At 42.6% G+C, this 15,607-nt stretch overlaps 1 protein-coding gene across 1 annotated transcript in view; it reads right to left on the bottom strand.

Annotated features, from left to right (window-relative positions):
- Positions 1-515: 515 nt before the first annotated feature.
- Positions 516-15,607, bottom strand: part of SCAI (suppressor of cancer cell invasion) — a 107,725-nt gene continuing 92,633 nt past the window's right edge. Inside the window, exons 15-18 of the mRNA XM_077835682.1 lie at positions 12,921-12,993; positions 11,018-11,191; positions 10,697-10,797; positions 516-9,117 (exon numbers count right to left, since the gene is read on the bottom strand). Coding sequence (XP_077691808.1) covers positions 8,971-9,117; positions 10,697-10,797; positions 11,018-11,191; positions 12,921-12,993 — 495 coding nt within the window. The 3' untranslated portion in view covers positions 516-8,970. The remainder of the gene's footprint in view (positions 9,118-10,696; positions 10,798-11,017; positions 11,192-12,920; positions 12,994-15,607) is intronic.

Raw genomic sequence — 15,607 nt, 5'->3', positions numbered from 1 at the left:
CTTCTCCCCCCACCTCTCTCGGCCTGGCCGCCCGCTTCTCCAGGCTGCCAGCCAGGGAACGACCCGGCCCAGGGCTGGTGCGCGGCAGCCCGCCCGAGAGGCTCGGGGCCAGGCGGAACGAGAGCGAGGAAAGTGCCGTTCGGCCCTCGAGGCTCGGAGCGGAGCATGCTCGGTGCAAAGGGAATCGGGGAGAACGGAGCAGCCGAACTAACAAACGCCGAGCGTGCCTCTGGTCCTAGCAATTTTGAGAGACTCACCTCAGCCCAAATTTGCTTCCTCTATAACCCCAGGAGCAGCCACTAAATTTCAAGTTCCCGCTCCCAAGAATAAAGGTGCAGAAGTTTTTCCTCAAGACAGAGGGATTTTTTTTTAATAGGGGTAAAACATTTTCCCCTTCTCTTGCCAAAAATGCCATGGAACCTTTAAATGACCATAAAGGGTTTCACTTGACACCACAACGTCAATGAGCATAAGCTCACCAAGAGCTGATACAGATGTACACAAGGAAAACCAGAAATGTTTAAGCAAATGTTTATTTTATATTGGTCATACACAATTTGAGTGGATTTCAGATACAAAAATTCATGTACAATAGTTCACAACTGATGAATGTAGTCACATTGAGAGAACATTTACCAATGTGAAAATGTCATCAACACGCTAACAGCAAAAAACCCACACTTTTCATATTGTCATTCAATGCAACAAACATTGTTACAGTATTTCGTTCCCTTGGTGCTGTATCAGCTCTGTGCAGAATCACAGTGTTAAATTGGAAAGTCGGTTTAGTGGAATAAGTCTTCCCAGCAGCAGCAAGCAAAAGGACAGCACATACACACACTACGCTTTTGAGGAACAAGTCGCCACTGGCTATTAGGCAGTCCTAAACCCACTATTGCCATCTTGCTGGGGTATTTGCCATTGAAACCCACATAATCTCTCTCACAGTTTTGCACAAACTACTGCATGAAGTATCATCAATATCAACAGACTAAAGCTGGGAAGAGATTTATCAGATGGGATGAAACAAATGAGAAAACTTCCATGGTTGAGATATTATGGTGTAAGCAATTCAGATGCATTAAACACAGACAACAGCTTATAAGTATTGCACAAAACAGACATCAGGTTTCGACATCAACCATGTAAACCGTTGTTTATGTGTATTATCATCTTGGTAGCACTTTGCAGAAAAATGTCCTTTCTAACATTGTGAAACCAAAATGACCTCAGATTCCCTCAGCACCAGAAAGGTTTCTCACTGCACTGGTCAGACCAGGACTATTTTCTCTTTAGTATTTTCTTTTTTTAAACCTCAAGTCATAACAGACTGATAAACTGGCAACAAGACACATGGTTATGTAACAAAGGGAAACAGAGGCTTTGTGAACCATTACAGAGGTTTGTCACCCAACAGCATCATCACATGCACTACAGACTAGCTGCACTTGGAACAGGATACGTACATGTAAAACTCTTGTGCTTCCATCTCTTCAGAAGAGAGCGTCTATTAGAAATACAACGGTATATTCCCTACAAATGGCATCACAGTTCAACAACATTTTAGTTACATACAAGCATTGGCCACAGTTTATTAAAATTCCTTTCATACCACTAAGGCCGCAAGTTATGACCTCCAAACAATACATGTTAAAAAACAAGCATGTTACTTTCTAATAACAATACAAAGCTATAAAAAAGTTACATAAATCATTTGTCTCCATGGGAAAAAAAATGTCAGATACTAAGTGCAGACATGCTTGTTCCACACATGGCTGATTTCAGCGTTCCTTAGGATTGTAATATATAGAGTAAATGTATACTCACTTGAATTACAGTAGGGATTCCATCTGGCTAAGATGGCATTATTGAGTCCAAATATATCATGATTTACATATTCATATCCCTTCTTGACATAAAACGCTGCTGTTGCTGTCTGATTAAAAGCTCGGCTTGTATCTTGTAAACTAGAGTGGATCATCCCATTTAAGTTGGGTGGTTTAGGCATTTTAGTTGCATGCAGTTTCCATTCATGGACATTTCAATATGCCTTCCACCTGGATTATCCAAACATCTCCTTATGACTCTCTATTCTCTTAAAGTTGTCTAGTCACCACAAATATGAGAGACTAAGGTTTGTGTATAGCTAAACCAAGAGAAAAATCTGGAGCGCCACTGGTTCATCAAAGGCCAGCTGGCAGAAGCAAAAGCATGCAAGAAATCTGCTTGCAAAATGGCACTGAAAGAGGCTTAGAACTGATAATGGAAGCAATAAACAGGCCTTGGTGTTATTTAATTCTAATTACTAATAAGAATTAAGGTGGAAACTGAATTTTTTTTAAATGAAGTAACTTCAATTCTCACTTTAATCTTAGAAGCTCTAACTTCTTCCTGAAATGTCCAGTGGTCATATATATGTCATATCTAATATATATATGTCATAATATATTCCTTTCCTCCCAAAGACAATAGACTATTTTCTGGAATTACATTGCTTTGGTGAGTTACAGATACCTTGCAAGAAAAGTCCATTTGCTCCAAAAATTCTCTCTCTTTATATACTTTTAAGTAAAATAGGTTTTGTTTTTTTTTTTTTTTTTACCAAAATAGGATATACAGGCACCTGGCTGTAAAATAATTTTGAACCAATTCAATATAAAATTATTTTTAACAATAAATATTCTGATTCCCAGACAAGGCAGAAAGCTCCCATTTTGTGCATGGATGGGCTGCCTGAGGTGGAGTTCATCTTTCTGAATTTCCATCCCCATTTTCCTTGTACTATTTGCTGATCCTAGGGGAGGGGCAGGAGAAGGTAGTGGCACCTTGTGCTTTTTGAGAAGTACATGCTCCAGCAAATCAGCTGAGCGCTGCTACTGAGAAGTGGTAGTAACAGAGTCCTGGGGGTTCCTTCTTGTAAGCAAATATTAGGGAACACAGTCTGAAGAGAAAATGCAAAACAGAATTTCTGCAGCTTCAGCTTGCATGGCAGGCTTTGTTAGCCCTGCAGGAATACGTGCAGAGGAATGACCTCTGAATAAGATCTGAAAACTGCTTCAGTATCTGAACTGAACAAGTAAGCAGTATTTGAAGTCTGTGGCTCAAGTCTCAAAAGCAGGAGGTGAAGTTGGGATCTAAGAGCAATGCACCTACAGGAAGACAGCTGATTGGCAGAAAGACTGAGAAGGAATGGAAATTGATTCCTTCAATCTTCTGAAAGACCACTCTAATTCAGAAATCCTCAACTCTCTTCATCCGGGCGGGGGGGGGGGGAGTTACAAAACAACAAGGCAGGGTCTTTTTAAGATGAAGGGTCTGAAGAGCAATGGCAGTACAGAGGCCCCATTATGACGATCCTCCAAGCCTCCACACAGCATCCTCAAACACAGACCCAGACTGTACCACAGTCCAGTTGCACTAAGTTTGATGGCATGGTCTGTACTAGACTTTTCCCATAAGATTACCATGGTTCTTATTGGTGCAGCTCTACCAGTTGTAGCATTGGAGAGAGCCCTGGTATGGATCAATTGTAATGTTTTAACTGCTATGTTGCCTAGTCCTGCCAACTCTATATTAAGGCTTCTAGTATACCACTGCTACCACTACTGAGTTTTAATGGTGAGAAAGTCTAGGGTAGACAAAGCCTATTTAAGAAAAGTATTAAGACACAAGGGCTATTCAGAGAGGTCACAGGTTTTTAACTTCCAGGAAGGAGTTTGGTTCAAAGGTTTATGTACAAGTCTGGATATGGTTCTGATGCTAATGAAAGGATAAAGGAATCAAGCCTTTTCCATGAAGCCTTTTCCACGAAGCCTTTTCCACTCTCCAATATCTGCAACATTGTATGGAATTTGGGCTTCTATGTATGCGCCCTCACAATACAAAGAGCAGCCATAGATTCACACACAGGTATTAGCATCTCCTCCCATCCTCACAGGGTCAGTTTTTACAGAGCTGCTAAAATTTTAAGATCTCCAAAGATTAACAAGGGCCCCTGCTGAAGCCTGAATTCCCATTCCTATATGCTCCATTTGACTCTTAGGAGAGAAATATCCTCATTTTCTCTCCCTGAAAAGGTTTCCTAGTAGCCATTACTTCAGCACTATTTGCCAAACATTATTTTAAATCCATCAGGACAAAACCTGAGACTTCTCCAGAATTCATTCCAGAGTCCAACTCAATTTTTCACAGGTGTTCATGCACCTTCATTTCTGTCAGAGTCTAATCCACAAGCAGCAAAGTGGTGGCACCTTTTTATACTTGGAGGGGTTAGAAATTACTGAATTCATAAGAAGCTTCACAGCCCTGTTTGTTGCTGTTAAGCTGAGACACCTAGGAAAAAAAAGGGCAACAGTAACCTTGGCCAGATGTTTTAAAGCCCAGATAGCAGAGGAGTACAAGGCAAGAGGGTTGCCACCAATGGAGGTAAATTACACCATACCCACTATGTTATCATAGGCAAAACGTAGGAGCTGTGACAGAAGAAATCTGCAAAGCAGGCACTTAGTCAAGTTTGCATATTTTCCTCTAAACATTATAGGCTCAGCTTGCTGTCTTCATAGGACCTTTCCTGCACGTGGAAGGCAAGTTCTCTCCACTGTTGTAAGCAAGTGAAACACCCGTGTGTGTTTGTTTTTTTTAAAAAAGGTCTGACAAGAGTGGGTCCATTACTTCTCCCATGCCTCTCTCATAACTGTGATCCTCCCAGATCAATCTTTCTTTCACTACTATTCACTTCCTAGCCGTGAGGATTTCTGAACATGAAATGAACAGGAGAACATTTTTCTGTTATGTACAAGCGTGCTGTATGTACACAGAGGTATCCACAACCATATCCACGTGCCTATGCATACAGTAGGTATACACATGTTGAGGACAACTCAGACTTTAAGGTCAGAAGGTACCATCATGTCCATGTAGTTTGATCTCCTGCACATTACACACCACAGAACTTCACCCACCCACCTACTCCTGGAATAGACCGCTTAGTCCCTGGCTGAGTTACTGAAGTCCAAGTAACAGATAATCCACCATTTACAATGGATGAGTTAAAGTAAGTTTGAATGGGACAAACTGTTGGAACAAGATAAATGAAGTTCACTCTTTGAAAATCCCTGTTGTCAAGTTTGATTAATAGCAAGAATTCTGAACAAGACCAACCAGATATGATAGAATAGCAAAGAAGAGAATAAGAGACTCCTTTAAAAAGTGCATCTCTGACTTTTTAGATTCAGGCAGAGTAGATGACATGTTTCGATTTTGACTTAAAGTTCTCATTCTTTTCAGATTCTAAACCAGCCTCTTCTACCAGTCCTCTCTTCATGTGCCTGTCTGACTGGACCTACAGCAAACTCCAGCTAATGGGGAGGAAGGACCAAATACATCACTTGGTCCTGTAGACATAGAAGTCACACAGATGCACCATAAGCAGAGAGACTCTTCTTCATCCAGGCTGAGCAGAAGAAAAGCATCAGGGCTTCCCCATCAGCTCACAAACCACATTCCACAAGGGTTCACCAGGACACAAAGAGGGCATGCTAATGGAATCCTTTCTTCCAAGCTCATGTACACACGCTATTCCCAGCTGCAGGGAAGTGAAATGGAACCACAACAGTCAAAGCTAAACATGGGATTTCATTACAGTCACAGTGCAGTGACTTGGGACTGAGCTTCTAGCTTATTTAATGTTGAAGTGCAGGAGGGGGAAGGTAACAGATGCTGTGTTCCCTCCCTTTGTGCTGCGACTACAAAGATTTCCATATTCCTACATGGCTTCCCCTACGCATCTGCATACAAAGGATGCTCCATGAAAGTTATGACAAAAGAAAAACTAAACATTAATGCAAACACTCCATTGTGTGATTGGGACTTCATGCCCATGGGAAAGGGCAAATCAGCCTCAAGCTTCACATTTCCTGGATTCTGATGGTTCACGTCACAAAATTACTATAATTTCAGTGTGAATTGGAATATTTACATTTCTAAAAGAAACCCCCCTGCTCACTGGATGAGGCCTACTGCACCTAGTTTTAGCCCCAAATTATTTTATTTACCAAACATAAGCCCCTGAAAATAGAGGATTACAATGTAATGCAATCACAAACTTAACTACAGCATCTTGAATACTGCTTCTAAAACACCCTCATAGAATGCAATCCAATTGGCGTACATGTGTATATATAATATTTATATATACATTTATTATCTCAAGACCTTCCTATATACAAATATCTATACATATTTACAAGCACACCCAACAGGTAGGTGGGTGTGTACTGTACATAAACACACAAACACTGAGTATATACATATTTATTTTAAAATAAACTCAATCTCAAAGAAGGGTGACGGAAGAACCACAGCTCCACAGAAAAGAACTGCATCATCAACTAGAGGTCTGCTAAAAGAAATTCTTCTCATAATGTTCCATTGATTTGTAGTGCCCATGGGAGTGAAGGACTTGGCTACAGCCCAGCCCAGTGCCAGCAAGTGCTATGGAAGCTCCATGCCTGCCACCTACTCTGTAACATCCACTGCTGTTCTGACTGGACTCCCCTACAGCAGTGCTGATGGGCACCAATCCTAACCTGTAGCACCCTCAGCCCCTGGCTATTCCAAACAAGAAGATGGTCACATCACTGTGTGATTCTGTGAAGAGGCCCACTGAAGTAGCCTCCAAGGTAAGGAAGCTACCAAAAACTCATTTTAAAAATTGAAACATTGGACTAGACCTCAAAATTAAAGGGCTACTCAGACTCCTCCCTATTTTCCAGCATTGGAACAATGAACGCAGAACAAAACCGCTTTCATGTAACAGCTTAAAACATTCCCACTGTGGTACCATATACTACATTCTGTAAGGACACAACAGAGTCCAGCATGGTGTCCTTGCTCCATTACAGGTTTCGGCATTACAGTACAGGGAGCACTCCACGGGACTTCACTTCACACAGCAATACAGCCATGCAGAACAAAAAGCCAAAAGGCAGCCTTTCCAGCACCATACACCTTATATTCACACAGAAACAAGATGACCACAGTTTGCTTTGCTATCATTATTTCTAGACCTGTCATTTCAGGCCATTTGACAATCTGTTGTACAATTTCAGATACAAAAATTACAATCCATATCTCCATAGACTTGCCTTTCACTGGATTTAAAGTAAACACCTTCTTGGTAGAATGAGTATTTTCAGTTAAAAGCCCACTATTCATTTTACAGATCTTTAAAAACCAAACACTGGTGCCTACAAAAATCAGTTGTGCTTCAGTCTTGGCTTTGGGACAAGCTGGCTTTTACACTGCCAGCAACTGAAGTGGAGCCAGTCTCAAAGCTGAGTGTCTACAGGCTATTACATTGGGTGTTTAGAACATTTGCTTCATAGAAGCCAAAATCCTTCTACTGTTCCAGTGCTTCCCTCCTCCATGCCTCCTTTCTGTAAAGGGGTGCAAGAGCTCCTGGAGCCTGTTCTGAAGCTAGGAGGGCATTGCTTTGGTAGCTTTACCCTCCTACTTCTCCAGCAAACACCTTCTCTACCTTAGTTTTGAATTTCGTACAAATCATTATGTTCCTTGATGCAGACTTTATAGAGCCCTGCTGGATATTGTCTAGGTCTGGGTGGAATAACTGTGCAATTAAAGGGGCACAGCAGAAGCGGTGATACCTATAAACCAATCCCCACTAGCTGTGTTTTGGGGTTTGTTGGTGACTATGTGCCTCACACACCTTCCCTCTGCTCAGCCTCCCAGTGGCTCATTTGAAAAATGCTGTCAGAGCAGGACTCGGAGCAGACATGTAGGGAGTGGGGTGGAGTGATGGGCCCTCACCATACTCATGAAGGGCTACAGTGCTCTGTGGCAGCACTTATTAACCATTATAACATAAGAAAAAAGCACTTCTAGGGTCACAAGGATCCCATGAAAGATCATCCCATTGTTAAAGCAGGCAACAGCACACCAACCCCAAGAGGCTTCCTGCCAGGTGTTTCTCTGTTGGGAAGGGCTGGAACTCAGTACTACTATGGGAGACTGGTTTGATTTCCAGGCAGAGACTCACCAAGGGCTGAGAATACTGCAGAAGCCACTCACTTCATTCACTCTACGAGGTAAAAGGGAGACACTCTCCACCCCCTGCCCCGGTGATTAAGAAGCTCTACTGACTGACTCAAGAGGAGTTATGGACCAGCATCCTCAGCCAAAAGGGTGGTGGCTCTGACAAGACATGGAGGTGTGACAGACCTTGCTATACTGAGGAAATGGGGCCAAGTTTGTTAATTTTGTAATATATGCCACCAGCCTGCTATCTACACCCAAGCAGGCAGGAGGGGACTTGTGTTCTTGGCCAGAAGTGCTGCTCAGTAGAAGATTTAAATTACTAATTTACATGGAACACTAGATGTCAGGTGATCCCTCTGCAGCATCACTCCAAACCCACTGCTCCAACTGCCATTTGTTCTAGCACAACTTTGTCTAATTACTCACCTAAGATTGAAAAAAATATATTTGTTATGAAGGGCTGTTTCTTTTATTGCTCTTGCTGGTTTGCATTATGTGTTTCCAGCCTTATCATTTCAAATCCAAACTCTTTGGGGATAAAATATTGGTTTTCTATTGGGTTTTTGCTTCCAATTTTTTAAAACTGTATAAAAATAAAGGATTTCCATAAAGTGGGCTAAAATTGACCAATAATATTTTTATGCTTAGGATCTAGATATGGTTGCTTTCAACCACCAAAACAAAAATAAAACTCCAGGGATTCCTTAGTTTAACATTTAAAAGATGTGAAAAGATTAGTTTATAAAATTGACCCCATACAGAATGGGGCAGCTGGGCTAATTTAAAAAAAAGAAAAAAAATCCCAAATTTTAAAATAAAATCAAGTAACTCCTTTTGTGGATTTTCACATTAGAAAACTGCACCATTCAAAGTCTGTGGCTAGGCAAATCCTGTTGCAGTAAGGAAGTGTTTCTTTTAATAGTCATCAATGGTGTTTTCCAGGAACACATTTCTAACATCCAGGATGGAAGCCAGCTCCAGAACGTGTTTTTGGAGGTGAGGGTTCTCCACGGTTTCATCTCGTGGCAGTTGGGGATAAGATTCAGGGTAATTTCGAGTTTCCTGCTAGATGAAGAGAAAAAGAGTACAATTATTTTTATACTCTAACAGTACAGAACAAAAAGTATAAAAAGACAATTCATTAAAAAACACACGCTGATCTGTTTGACAGGCCACAAAAGTGGCCAGATCTTGGCAGAAATGATGAAGTTGATCTTCACAGCCATCTGCCTTGACACACAGGGAGTGGCCTCGTTTTCAAATTATGGCAACTTGGTGCCTACAGGTGACTGTGGCAGTAGCAAAGCCTCATTAACCCAAGATGGCCAGGTGTGTTTAAGTGAACACATGATTAAAATAGAACAGGCCAAAGAAGGAGATTTTATACATGTGCTGAATACACTGCTAATAATATTTTTTTGCAATGCTCAAGCAGCAAGCAGGTAAGTTAGATCTGTGCGCCAACATCCACAGTATACTTCACAGTAGACATGTATAATCGCGTAATCCTAGAGGCAACACTTCATTCCTGGCAACAGAGGAACCATCTTTCTGCCCACTGTAATGATCTGCAGGCTTCAAGGTCACAGAAGTGCAGAAGTGTAGGGCTAAAAGGGACTGCAAGAGGCCGAGTCCAGCTTCCTGCAGTGACAGGACCCAGTAAATCTAGATCATCCCTGGCGGGTGTCTGTCCAGCCTTTTCTTAAAAGCCTCCAGCACTGGAGATTCCACAGACTCCCCTAGAAGCCTACTCCAGAACTGAGCTACCCTTAGAGTTAGGAAATTTTTCCTAATATCTAACCTAAATCTCCCATTACTTCTTGTCCTCCTTCAGTGCACATGGAGAACAACTAATCACATTCCTCTTTATAACAGCCCTTAACATATCTGAAGACTTATCAGCTTCCTCCCTGCGGCTTTTCTCAAGGCTATACGTGCCCAGTTTTTTTTAAACCTGTCCTCAGGGGGTCAGGTTTTCCAAAACTGTTATCATTTTTGTTGCTCTCCTCTGGACCCTCTCCAGTTTGTCGATATCTTTCCTGAAGTGTGGCACCCTCACACTCCTCAAAAACTCCCTCCCACCCACCCACCCCACTTTGGAAATCATGAATTCTGTGATGCTTTCCAATTTGAAAGCCCACCCACCACTCTTGTTTATAAACTTTCCAGGCTGTGTGCCAAGAGGTCTTCTGACTATATTTTTTGACATAGCACTCTTAGTATACACAGCTGTGTACAATTACAGTGCTATATAAATCAATATGTACGTGAACAGGCTCCATACTAGAATGTGTATTTCAGAAATGGAGGGATGTGTCCAAACTCAGATAAATTGTTTCATGCTCTACATGGAAACAGAAGACAGATGCACTATATTGTTAAAACTTGTTTTGATCATTTGTATACAAAGGCCTTTCCACCTGTAAGAATAGCTAACATTACCCGCTACATGCTTCACACATACATTAATGAATACTCATTTAAGCATGTGAGGAGTCCTTATGAGCAGTATTAATGAAGCCCACGAGCAGAAGAGCCACAGAAGTTAGATAGAAAATCCCTTTAACCCCCAACCAAGGCAATTTTGCATGAAAACAGAATTTGTCTGGTGACTCTCTCAGAGGGAAAGTTCCCTGCATACCCGGAAAATTTTGTGCATCCTCATGGTGGCTGAGCAGAAGACGAATCTTGTTAGAAGTAAACGAAGAAATTCATCCCCAAAAAACTGAAGAAATGCCTGATCTGCAGAGGAAGAAGGTGACACTTAAAGAAAACTGAATTCAGAAAGGCATTTTTGAGGCAAAAGACCTTTGGGAAAACACCACATGGAATAGCTGTGTATTTCACCCACAAACTGTATTATTCTTTGGCACAGCTGAGCATTGAGAAACAGAAAAGAAACCCAGCTCAAGTTGTGCCAGTAAGTTTTCTGTTGAGTGCGTGTAGGTCTTTAAGGACATACCTATGGAGCGAGAATGGGTCAGCAGCTGGGCGATATCCCGGTTGATTTTTCTAAGGTAATCTTGACACTTCTCCCACAATCCTCTGCGCATGCTTGATAATCCAGAGACAAATAGGAATGCCATTAAAGGATTGTTCAGAAAGAGGGTGAAGAGGCTACCCCGCTGAGACTGATCTAAAAGCCAATAATAAACAACAACATGATGCATTCGGTGTGTGAAACAGGAGCGCTGTCCCTGCCAGAGTAGACCCCTGGACCCCTCCATTCCTCTCCAACTGCGACAGTAACCTGCCGTGTTTATGGAAAGATCTTCCCAGCCTTTATGATGGGGGCCAGTTCTCCTGGTGATGCACTCACTAATTCCAGTCAAGGTTCATGAGAGATATGTGCATGATGGGAGCACAGGAGACCCCACATACTTCTGAGTGGTTTAGATCTTTCCAGTTCTGTGCATGGTTTTAATACAATTAGTGTTAATCTTACAATGTAAGATGTTGTATAAGAAGATCATAACTGAACCCACCATATAACATTTCTTTCTTTTACAGTTTATCAGCATTACCAAAAACCCATAGAAACGTCTTTGGTCTGGTAAGAAGTAGGCAAGCAACACAACACTTGGATATATATGGTCCCCCACCCAAAACAGACATAATGCCCCTTTGTTTTTTCCAGTTACTCTCCAGAAACCTACTCCTTTCCCTTGGGAGTGCTGCTGGCTCTATTTAACAGCTTACAACAGAAAGAAGAGAAGCTAGAGAAGTCTTTTACTGTGGGAACCCCCTTTTGGTCACTGGTCAGTGTCTTAACAGAGAGTTACAACAGATATTTACGGGTGCATTACTAACACTAAACAGGAACCCCACTGGAGACATTGTTTTAATAGGTAAGTTCTATTATTTAATCCGAATTCCTCTTTGTTAACAGTTTTCACTTGAACAAAAAACTTTTAATATTTTCTACTCAAAAGTTTCTAGCAAATAATAGAACTTACCTTAAAGCAATTGTGAAGTCTCCAGCTTCTCTCATGCATTCATTTGCTGAGCACCACTTCCTGTGTCTCAAACTATGTCAGCAGACTGGACTTCATGCTGGGAAGTAGCGGTAAAATTGGCAGCCCTCACAGATACACACCAGAACCATTCACAGTTACAGGTATTGGAAAGTTAATACGTATATATTCTTATTTAGCAAATATTTATTTTGCTACCTAAAGTAATGGCTGCAGTTGTTTCCGTTAAACTCTAACAAGTAGACCTCCTGACCATAGTGCAGGCCACACTGTAAACTCTGTTCTAATGGAAAAAGGCAGATGGGAATCTGACCATGGTCATCTTTAACCTAGAAACTGGCAGAAGTATTCTGGTCTCTGACTTGCCCATTCTGAAAACCCATTTTCCCATGAGATGCACTAATTGTTTTCTTTAAGAAACCCTCCAAAATCTACACTGGTGCCAGAGAGATTCTGCAGACTAGATATTGATGCAGATTCTACAACTGGCCTTTAGAACTGCTCCTGGAATAGAGTGGGCAACATTATCTTAGTGACATTCCATTTGTAGTAAAGATTCTCTCAAATGCTAATAGAAAAAGTGAATTATGACCCCAGCACTGTGATGGCAACTTTCTGGGTCTCTGCTCCTGAAAACTGAGTTTCCTCTCTGGCACTTGGTGAAGCTGCTTGGACAGACTCCAGCTGAATCATGCCATGTTAAAGTCATTCGTCATGAACTGTCAGTAAACTCTGGGCATGCTACACCGCTTCAAGCACTGCTCACCCCCAGCTGGGGTCATCATCAAGTGAAGAGAAAGCATCAGAAGGTGATCATTTTGGAAGCTGATAAATGTTAAGTTTTTTAAAATAATACAAGTGAAGCTGTGAGGAAAGGCAACCCCTTTGTACCTTGTAATGCTTTTGGATACGCTGTTGGAGAAAGCAAGCACACCAGTGGCTGTCCAAATAAGTTTGTGAAATTCTGTAACAGAACAGTTAAAACATCAGTTGTTATTTTGTCTTGTTGGTTGGAACCTCAATATATGTTTAATACATACAATTAAGGAGGGGATGAGTGGGGAAGGAAGGGACACACACAATAACTGAAAGTAGGCACTAGTTTCATAGAAACAAATTGCTTTTAGGTAGTAACCCATCACCATAATGGACTTACTTTAATAACATATTCTGTACTCCAAACAACAAATTTGTTTGTTTTCAGGCCAAAGACCAACCTGGATTAGCCCTTTCAATTACTTTCCTTGCCATTAGTTTGGCTGTCCAATGAAGGTGTAAATATTGCTTTTTCCTAGCAGTAGGACTGTTCACACTGGAATAGGACAGCCACAGGTAGGATGAGTATTAAAATTGGCTCCATTTAAAAACAAATGTGAACCATTAAGCAGCTGCTGGGCGAAAATACTGTTTCAAGTTAATTGCTTAATCAATTTTCCTTCAATATTAGTAAAAGCACACCATATTTTACAAGAATTCATCTGCAATTCAGAGCACTGCATTGTTCTACACTGACACACACAAGGAACAGAAGATGCATTCTAGAATCTACTACTTATAGAAAAAGAGGTCATGAAACATTTGTCCAGTTTAGTTACTAATCTGAGTTGTTCTTTTCCTGCTAGCAATCTTTCTAAAACTGAAGAGTTGCAATGCCTTATAAGAGAGAGATCAGGATGTCGGTATGACACCAGCGCACACATTCACACTAATGAAACAGCGGCCGGTTCAGTGCAATTCATAGTTCCCTTCAGATTACATATTATAAACCTAAAATGCACGCTAACAATCTTGGGTTCAAGCCCCAAAAGGATCATTTACCTACTGTAGAACCATCAGTCCCTCAGCTCAAAAAAGAAGGGAGGTCCCAATTCTGGATTCTTTCTGATTTCTGCCTAACAAGCTGATATTTAAACTCCTTGCAAAAGTACTTTAATTAAACTAATTCCTTTTAAACATGTCAAAATACTAACAGTGGCCAGGTCTAATCAAAGTAATATACATTTCCCATGCCTAGAAAAATACTGACTAGGCTAAAAGCTCTGTTCCAAGAAGAGCCCAAGTGAGATTTATGGACTAGATATTAAGATTTTGGTGTCTAATGAAGAATCATCAGAAACTATTACTGTGCAGATGACTGCAAGACAAAAAGAAACTGATACGATTGAACTATATAGCACGGGTGGCTGAACTGCGGCTCACAAGCCATACGTGGCTCTTTTACAGTTACAGTGCAGCTCGCAGACACCCCACCCGTTCTTCACCTCTTAGACTGGGGACAGCGGGGAGGAGGGAAAGCTCTGGGCTTCTGCCCTGTGGCCGGGTGGTGGGTTCAGGAGCTTCTGCTAGAGATGAAGGGCGGGGGGGCGCACACAATTTAAGGCCCCCCCCCCCCCCCCAAACAGCTTGAGTCATGCCCCCTCAGGCAAATCCCCCTTATCCTCAGCAGACCCTCCCTGCAGCTCCCAGCTGTTGGCTCCATGTGGCAAGGCAGCAGCAAACCCCTGGGAGCGGCAGGGAGCGGCCGCTACCTTAGCTCCCTGGGAAGACGCAGCAGCAAAAGCAGCAACTCTCCCTGCTGTTTGCTGCTGCCTTTCCCCATGGCCGCAGCTTGCCAGCTCCAATGAGCGGGGCTAGCAAACCCTGGCAAAAACATGAGGAGGAGGGGCACGGGCACATGACCACCCCCCCCCCCCAAACACACATACATATCGCCTATAGCTTCTGCCCAGCAGGGAGGGGGGCGACTCAGGGCTTCAGCAGCAGTGGGGCCCCAGCTCTCAAACTTCTGAAGATTGTCGTATGCATAGAGTCAGTATATTTAGCTACCCCTGCTATTTAGGAACCATTTAGAACTCCAGGGGTATGTCTACACAGCCCACTAAGCTTGGGGCTTTGTGACCCGGGCCTGCAGACTCGGTGTTCCACGTCCAGGAGCGCCTGACTGATAAGTAACACCACCCTGGAGGGTATTGCTGACTGCAGGATATCCAGCAGCTTGTGCTGCAAATCCCTGACCGCAAGGAGTGGAATCAGAAGAGCGCCAGCTACCTCTTTGCGAGGTCTGGAAATTTCCGAAGATCATCGGCCCTGGATGGTGGCAGAGGCATAACTGCCTCATCTGGAGAAGAGGATGAAACAGGTGTTTGACGGTGGCTTCATTATCTGCCCTGGCCTCCTGCTCCTCAAAGGTCTCCTCCTAGTGGTGGGCCAGTTGGGGAGGAGAGGGCTGTGCAACTCTGGCCTCCCTATGGAGAAGAGTACCGATGGTCTGGCAAACTCATCAATAGGCAGTCCAGAGTATAGCCATGGGACGGGGTGGGGGCACAATATGGAAGGGGGGTGGAATACAGGGTTGGTTCTGCTACCCTTGATTAGGAACCTGATCTTTACCTATGACTGTCTAAGAATGGGCTCCTGAAGGGATATGTTGGAGAACCCTGAACAGAAATAGAGAAGACCAACTAGAAGTTCCAGGCAATGGAGGAGCACCCACAGAAAATAATGGAGAGTCCTGCGGTACCAGAAGACAATAGTCTGGAGATTGGGGTCTCAGCCAAATTATACCAGCTGGCTCAGCC

The sequence above is a fragment of the Eretmochelys imbricata genome, chromosome 16, assembly GCF_965152235.1.
Source record: "Eretmochelys imbricata isolate rEreImb1 chromosome 16, rEreImb1.hap1, whole genome shotgun sequence".
Taxonomy (NCBI): Eukaryota; Metazoa; Chordata; order Testudines; family Cheloniidae; genus Eretmochelys; species Eretmochelys imbricata.
Note: the sequence above shows the minus strand (reverse complement) of the source record. Positions and strands in the feature narration are given on the sequence as shown.